The sequence below is a fragment of the Anoplopoma fimbria genome, chromosome 24 (assembly GCF_027596085.1).
Source record: "Anoplopoma fimbria isolate UVic2021 breed Golden Eagle Sablefish chromosome 24, Afim_UVic_2022, whole genome shotgun sequence".
Taxonomy (NCBI): domain Eukaryota; kingdom Metazoa; phylum Chordata; class Actinopteri; order Perciformes; family Anoplopomatidae; genus Anoplopoma; species Anoplopoma fimbria.
In genome coordinates, this window is record NC_072472.1 from 13,827,705 (window position 1) to 13,836,443 (window position 8,739).

At 42.9% G+C, this 8,739-nt stretch overlaps 1 protein-coding gene across 2 annotated transcripts; it reads right to left on the reverse strand.

Moving 5' to 3' along the window:
• Nucleotides 1-10: 10 nt before the first annotated feature.
• Nucleotides 11-8,257, reverse strand: kl (klotho). 2 transcript variants are annotated; one of them, XM_054625780.1, is made up of 13 exons: nt 7,432-8,257; nt 6,613-7,043; nt 6,427-6,506; nt 6,113-6,275; nt 5,787-5,892; nt 5,003-5,152; nt 4,166-4,401; nt 3,420-3,615; nt 2,949-3,127; nt 2,481-2,588; nt 2,143-2,248; nt 1,488-1,614; nt 11-349 (listed from the first exon to the last, which is right to left on the reverse strand). In XM_054625780.1, exons 1-13 carry the CDS (start codon nt 8,149-8,151, stop codon nt 15-17), a joined length of 2,937 nt encoding a protein of 978 aa, XP_054481755.1. In that variant the 5' UTR covers nt 8,152-8,257; the 3' UTR covers nt 11-14. The 2 variants fall into 2 exon arrangements, 1 of the variants encoding a protein (XP_054481755.1); XR_008532393.1 differs by lacking the exon at nt 11-349 and having other exon boundaries at nt 1,524-1,614; nt 2,143-2,274.
• Nucleotides 8,258-8,739: the final 482 nt, after the last annotated feature.

The following is an 8,739-nucleotide window of genomic DNA, read 5'->3' on the forward strand; positions in this document are numbered from 1 at the left end:
CACAGTCACAATCATCAGTAACACTCTTTGTGCCTCTTGGCTGTGTAGTAGATGATGAGGCCCAGGGTGATGAGCACCGCTGAACCTACCAGAGTCAGGAAGCCCACCACAGGCCTCTTGACCAGCGCATGGCAGCCCAGGCAGGGCTGAGGCATGCTGGGACACTGTTGGGGCGCCGCTCCCTGAATGGGGAAGCCGTTGTGCTGGATGATGTTGCGATAGTTGGAGAGAGAGGCCTTGATGATGACCTCATCGTGAACCTGGCCGTACAAGCCAAAGCCCGGGTCCCTCTGGTCGCTCAGGGCGTAAGCAAAGTAACCCTTCAGGTTTACGCCGTCCAGAGTGTACGCTGAGGAGGAGAGACAACAAGTGAGAAGTTCAGCACTCATTTTAAGGTACTAGTATGTGCATGTGGAGGTGAGTTGTCGGGCTGGTGTTTATGTTTAACAAAAAAAAGTATAAGCTTGACCGTTAACCCCCCATTTATTGACTATCAGTAGCATATAAACATATAATAAATTACATAATGAAGTAAGAAGAAGAAGTATTAAAAAAAGTTATTTTTAACAGTTGTAACTTCTCCTATGCAGACATATTTAATATATAGTCGACTGCTAACTCAATATATATTTAAATTATAATTAATACATCATTTTTTTCTTACATAACTATGTTCTGAGCTAATTATTCAATGTTTCTCTACTGCTTGTACGTTTTATAATACGGTGTGTTGAAATAAAGTGATACCAAAACATAAATATAAAAAATAAAGCACCTGTTTTGATTAACAATCCCCAAAAAGGTACTTACAAATATTTTTAATAAGGAACATCTCTTCTGAGTTTTTGTTTTTTTGTAAACCCAATTTATGCCACTATTTAGAAAAATAAGAAGTAAGATAAGAAGTTTCAAAGATAAAATCATTAAACATAAAAAAATGATTCCTGATATCTCGTGGTTGATGTATTTTAGACTTAAGTTACTAGAGTGGAAGCATCACTCTAAATAAACATGTACTATAAACAATATACTATATGCTCTATAAATATATACTTTCTGTGAGTGGTTGCCCTCTAGTGGTTACAGAGCACATTGCAAGACACACTAACATACTATACTATTTCCACATCACAGCATGACACTGCAAGGCTTCAAAGTGCCAGCCAAAGTCTTCACTGAGTTTAACCCAATAAACTTTGCAAGGACAGGTAGTTGGATAGCCAGTGACCTTGACTCCACAATTCAAGAGAAGAGTGTGTTTCTCTGTTGATATTTTTGTCCGTATGGAGTCAGCTGACTGTTCAGGGGTCGCTGACCTAAATAACTGTCTAATAATTAAGCTCCACTGAGGCCAGTAAGGGGAAAAACTTAAATCACCGCTAAAGGATTTACCACTCAGTACACAAATGCAGTGATTACAATATTCAGCAGTTTTGCGTTAATCCTATAAAATCCAAACAGCGAGATATGTGTGTCTGTAGTCTCACCTTTCAGCGCCTCATTGATGTAGTTGTACAGGTAGTAGACTCTGAGGCTGTCTTTGAAGCGGGCCGGGTCTTCCTGTACCCCATTAGCCATCACGTAGACGGGGACGTCACTGTAGTGCTCCCTCACCTGTAACGGCAGAAAAGCAATGTCAGTTTTTATCTCTGTCAGGTTCTGCTATCAAAGTTTATCACATCGAAACAACAATTAACTTTCAAGTAGAATATGAAGAATCTAAATCACTGAATTAGAAGTGCAGAGCAAGGAACTCAGAGCAGGAGCCCAGACCTGCTCATGAAAATAGTGTTTTTACTGCATCTACCTAAAATACCATCAATAAGCCACTCGTGGTTTTTCAGGGAAATCTCAAAGATGACCTCCAGAAGACATTTAAAAAATACTGATAAAAAGTGATTTAATATTTTCCAATAAGAATACAACAACCTGGTTAAATATTAAATTGCATCCCTCAATGAAAAACCCCAAATCTATTAATATTCAACTATTCTCAATATCAAACGTTTAACTGCTGGACACAAGATGCATTTATTATGTCCCTGTCAACTTGCCAAATACTGGTTTAAGTAAAGAAGAAAGGGTCAATCAGCTCTACATCCAACATTTTAACTCTTCACAAGACTGCAAGACTAGTCCCACCCAGTTGAGGGCTTTCCTCAGGCCCCAGGGCACAACGGGCCTCGGAGACATGATCCATGTGGTGTCTATCATGTGCTGGACCTCCAGCATGGCTGTGTAGGTGTACCTGCACACATGGAGACGATACAGAAGCTGAAGACAAAATAACATTCTCATTAATATCTGATGACTTTAAGATGCTGGATGTTTCACTATGTCTGGGAAAATTATCTGTCTTTAACTAAATACTATTGAAGTGGTGTACAGAGGAGTAGTAGCTTTTAAAATAGCACTCATCTCTCTCCTCTTTTGTTTCCTGTCACTGTCAAAATATTGGTATTAAAGGGATTTGATCTTACGAGTCTTCCTTGGCGTGTGTCACCAACTTGGTACTGAAGTGACTGATGGCAAAGAAGTCGTACGTCCCTTTAACAAGCTGTCTGTCCTCCTCATTGAACACTGGCAGGCTGAGGAAGCAGACACAGAGAGAAGACGTCATTTTACATAGGAGACACATTTCACAAGTACAAGTAGTAGTTATGGCTTTGCCCCCTTAATTATTAATTGTGTATACTTAACATTTTGTCATTAATGAGATACTGCTACTACAACATCCGGCTCAACGATACTGATATCTCATCATATTACATCTTTGAATAATCCCAATTAAAATCCAACCCTTAAATCCTTAAATCCTGTTTAATGTGGACACTGAATTACAGAGCCTAGTTGATTTGTTAACATTTCTTCTTTGTGACTCTAAACTGCAGTGCTTACTCTATAGCCAACAAAGTGACTGTATTGAAGTATGAATGAAGTATATGTACTCTAGTGAGTTGAGCTGCCGCAGCCAGCTCCTCATCCCCAGAGGATAGTCCCCACTGCCAAAGATGGGCTCTGCAAACCAGCCGACACGGAAGTCCAGAACCCTTTTGGCCGGTTCCACGTCTTCGCGGCTGAATGAGAATGCCGGTTCCACCCAGTCCATGTGCAGAGCCAGAGACACCTGAGTCACAACAACAAAACGTGGCGGCACAGGTGATCATCTGGGACGTTTTAATTCTCTTAGTGACTAAAGTGAATCATGACAGCTTTTAAATTTACTATAATTGCTGTTTAAAAAATATTGTTAGGTCCTCTTTATGCACAAGGAATTTCTGTATTTTACATGAATTGCATCAGAACGAGTAATTCATTTGGAGCAGCAAACGCAGATGACTGTTTGAATACTTCCATATGATAAAATATGATAAAAATATTCAAGTATATATAATACATTAATACATTTCCCTTCTGACCTTTCCTCCCTGTGTGTGTCTGAACTCGCGGTCATAAACGCGCCAAGCCAGAGCGTGCGCCCGCAGCATCTGATGACCCTCCTGGTAGCTCACCACCTCATCGTTGGGCTCGTTCAGGGTGATCCACATCTTCACATGGGCACCTAGTTCTCTGTAACAAAGTCTGGCATAGTCCACGAACGCCTCTGGAGTCTCTCTGAGGAAATAAAGATAAATGCCTACAATTTTAAAAAGCAGGCATAAAGCAATCGCAATATATAAAAAGAATGTATTTAAAACCACTGATTACACACAAATAAATTAATATCATAGATGAATCATGGGAGATCTATTACCATCTAACAATAAATGTTGTGCCAATACAGATGAAATGCCATTACATTAGATTGTTCCATTGTTTAAATATTGTAATCACTGGTTTTACTGATATCTCTTTATTACAGGAAACGGAAAGATGATACCATGGCAGCAAGTGATAGCTGTTTCATGTTGATGGCAACAAGGACAGACTGTTCCTGAGAACATCACTGCATGTTTACATCAGACAGGATGTAAATTGTAATAAACCATATCTGATGAAGATGTCTGTTTATTAGTCCTGTGTTCGGAACATATTTTCAAGCTCTAACAGTCATGACACCTGCTCAACATTCATGTAAATAATCTAAAATTTTAATTTAAATTGGAAACTGGATAAAAACCTGCTGGAGTTAAAAGTGCTTTAACTGCATATTCATGCATCTGACCTGTTCAGCCACTTGTTGGCGGTGTCCAGCGGGGCCGGCAGGCTGCTGCGTAGGCGTGTGTGGTGCCACAGAGTGACCACGGGCGTGACGTTGGCCTGCAGCAGCTGACGGGTGAAGCAGCGGTAGTAGCCCAGCAGGGTGGTGTTGGGATGAGCCACGTCACCTGTAGGCACCACAGCTGACCAGTTGAGGGAGAAGTGGAAGTGGTTTACCCCTACCTGCCGGATTTCATCCACCTGAAGAGAAGGGGAAGATGATCAACGTGGCACAACTTTTACACACCTGGAGAAACAGCACAAATCTATCAAAAAAACTGAACTTTTTAATACAAAAGTCAGTTGCTGAGGCACCATATACCCAATACAAGTATGTTACAGTAAACATTTATGCAAATCAGTTGTTGAACCCCAACAATTTGAGCATTCGCAAGTACAAATACTAGCACAATTACTATCAAGTTCATAAAAATACGAGTGAGATCAATAAAAGTGACTGAAAGAACCAAAATATACTGCATGTTTTTACAAATATGTACCCCAAGTGACAGAAATGTTACTTTAAACATTTTTTTAAATATAATTATTAAGGGTTACTGAGAAAATAAATGTCCTGCAATTTGTTTTCTATTTCATTTATCTATTTATTTTGCATTTTGGAGTCACTTTGGAGCTGTAAAAACATACATGATCTCTCACTGACTTCCCACATATACACTCTGCCAAATGTGTCAATTATGTGCATTTATGTTATGGTATGTGGGAAGAATATACTTTTCAGTACAGAAGCGTTCTCTTCCTCTACCTCTTAGTGTGTTAAGCTATTCAAAGACAAACTTACCTGTTGTCGGATGGTGGCGTAATCAGCACAGTGTGGGGTTCGGCGTACGGGTGGTGCACTGAAGCCCTCCAGCCTCATCAGCTCTCCGTTGTTGGAGATGTTCCACAAGTAAACACTGGGGTCTGCAAACTGGCTGGGCGTGGTCTCCACCTATATGACATGAGGCCAAACAGAACTTACACACCAACGTAAACATGCACTCGGTCGCCCTCTCACCCCGCGTTTACCTGATACACACAAATATAAATAAAAGCCAAATAGGACAAATCGATAATAAGACTTGGCCCTTTGCTCTTTAGCTCAGTTGGCCGAGCTGGACGGTGTCAGGTTTTGTGGTTTATGATTAAGAGAGGATTCATCGTTGTGGCCGTTTCTGAACTGGACTTTCACCATAAAAAATGCAAGTTCAAAATAATGAGAGGAACATGATGGAGGAGAGGAATTGCAGCTACTAATTTCCTTCCTCACAACACTAAATCAGATAATTTAATATAATAATAATAATAATAATAATAATAATAATAATAATAATAATATTACAAAAAGTGTTGATACTAAATATTAGTTAGGTTTGTACTGAATCTCTCAACCAAAGCTAATGCAGTGTTAATATTTTATATTGTCAAGTTCCTCTATTTCTGATGAAGTATTCTCATTGAGTCGACCTCTGCCCTTTGTCAACGCCCCTATCTTTCCACAACACGATCATACATTACACACACTCCTTCCTCTCATCCAAACAAACACACAGACACACACGCACACACAAAAAGAACACACATACCTGTATGGAGTTGGCTGATACCCCCCAGGCGAAATCACACGGGAAGATTCCCTGTGCTGGTCTGTTCTCTGGGAGTTCTGGGAAACCGTTCCTCTGGATGACATTTCTTTAAGAATAACGAATAATCATCCCTTCAGGAGGAGCTGTGCTGAGAGTGAAAACTATCTCTGTAGTTGTAAGGCATCATCACATGCATGTGCCATTATGTGGACAGTTTCATCAATAAAGCCTTTAACAGAAATATTAGTATCGTTATTGTTATTTCACACATTACAATATGGTGCCTCCTTTGTCAAACTCCCCACTGGTCACATGATAACGCGTACCTGTAAAAGGTGGCAGACGTCTTTGGCTCTCTCGTCATGTCCAGAGTGTTGAAGTCAACGTAGTACAGTCCCCGTCGTATCCCATATTCCCTGTGCCACTCGAAGCCGTCTATCAGAGACCAGGCTGTGTATCCGATCACATTCACTCCATCTATGATGATGGCTGACACAGACAGATGGAGAGACATGAGTCAAGTCACTAGCTTCTACTAACTTGAGATTTCAGCTTCATGTAAAATGGTTCATGCTCATATTGGAAAAGGGAAACAAACTGTCGTGGTGAATGTTTGACAGCAGACCCTATCTTTACTCACATTTCAGTGCCTCTGCAATGAACCTCTTGAGGTAGTACATGTGTTTTGGGTCTTCTGTCTTAGTATTGCCAAGGACGTACCTGTGTTGAGAAGTAAGTAAAAACAAGATGTTCCACAACACAGGAAACGGCAGAACAACACACAAGAACATCACAGACGGATGGATAAATCAACATCCAAACCTACCAACCACTCTGGACCACGAAGATAGGCGGCTTGTTGTACTCTGCGTTGACCCAGTAGAGCAGCATCCTCAGGTCCAGATCCTCCTGCTGCCCAAACTTCAGGCTGTCGTTGATGAGCTGGAAGCTGAGGGCCGCTCCGTGGGAGAGGGCGAAGAAGTCGGCCGTTCCCCTCACATGCTCCCTCTCCTCCGGGGTGAAGGAGGGCAGCCGGGAGCCCAGCCTGGCCTTCATGCAGGGAGGGTAGTCTCCATCTGTGAACAGAGGCCGGGCGAACCAGCCCAGGACGTGGTCCAGGGAGCACTGACACTCTCGCAGGCTTTCCAGGCGGGTGCGGCTGGGCTTGATCCAGTGAGAGGCCAGCGCCATGGACAGCTTGCCCCGCTGACGGGGTCGGTAGTGGCGATGGTAGAGATGCCACGCAGCTGCATGAGCCTGGAGGGGAAACGGACGGAGAGAAGGAGAAATGATGGAGAGGATGGTCGAAAATGATCATGGAGAGAGAAAAGTGAAGTTTAAAATACTTCATAGAAATGAGACAGTTGAAAGACAGTCAAACACAGGGAGACTTGTTTACACCATAATAAAAATAAAAAATAAAAAAAAATTAAATTAAATTAAAAAATTTAAAAAAAATTAAAAGTGAAAAAAGATGAATAAACATAATAATAATAATTTGGAACTGTACTCAAGTAAATCATTTACTGGAACCTTTTTGTTCTTCTTTTTTTACACTAATTCCTAGAGGAATACTGCATCACTTACTCATTAACTAGTCAACTAAAGTTGCTGGATACTTCTCATTTAAAAAAAAAAACCTCACCTTAAGGAGATTGTGTCCAACACGGAACGGGAGATCGGGGTCGTTCTTTATCCCGGGAGCGACCACCCCGGTGCCGTACCCGTGCCGCGCCACCACGAACGGGTTATCAATAGTGATCCAATACTTCACGTCATCCCCGAAAGTCTGGAAACAGAAATCTGCGTAGTCTTTAAAAATCCCCACCAGATCCGGATGGCTCCAGCCGCCCAGGGTCTGCTGCAGGTGGTCGGGCAGGTCCCAGTGGTAGAGCGTGACCACCGGCTGCACGCGGTACTCCTTCAGCCTCCTGATGAGCGTCCGGTAGTAGTTGGTGCCGATTTCGTTGTAACTCCCGCGGGTGCCGTTGGGGAAGATCCTGGACCAGGACAGGGAGAACCTGTAGTGGCTGACCCCGAGCTGTTTGATGGCTCTCAGGTCTGCGTGGACGTTGTGGTAGCTGTCGCTGCCCACGTCCCCGGTGGCCATCCGGTTCCCACCGCGCGTAAAAGTGTCCCAGATGGAGAGCCCCTTGCCGTCCTTCTCGAAGGCGCCCTCCACCTGGTACGCGGCCGTGCCCACCGCCCAGATGAAGTCCTTGGGGAAGGTGTCGTAGAGGAACGCCTTGTCTCCCGGATAGGGCATTTTACTGAAACGACCCCACGTTTTCAAACCAGCGTTGGGCTTAGCAGCCGCAGAGGTGAGAAAGGCGAGACATGTGAAAATGGCGAGCAGAGCTGTCATGGTGCCTGTGATGTCCAGTGTTACTCTCTGGTCGTTATTTCACCATGCTTGGGGCTGTCGGTGGCTTTATAGCGGGCTGTGGAGAGCAGTCAGCCAGCTGTGAACCCTCCACACGTCGCCTCTACAAATCTATCAATTATTAGCCAAAGCACCTGACGCACGAAGGTCTCCAGGCACAACATGATGTTCAGAGGCCTAAGTGATCAATGGTTTGCTAAACAGGGACACATTCGTTTAAGGTTTAACTAGAGGGGGTAAAATAAGGTATGCTCATTTTGAATTAGGTTTATTTCTTTTATTAGTATCTTTAGTAAAGCCTCAGAGTGCTTCTTCTTCTTCAAGATGAGCATTTCCACTTGAATTTGATTCACCTCCCTCCAGAGTGACCCAGGTGCAAAAAAGCCTTAATGTGATCTCAGTAACGGCACCATTATCATACATCCTCCACCGGCAGATAATCTCATAAATTCATTTAAATGTCACATGTCAAGATGCAGGAAAAAAAAAAAAGTCATCTGCATTTCTCACTGGATCAAGTTCAGTCAGGGAGAGAGAGATGGGGGAGGAGAGGGTGAGGGGGGGTGAGGA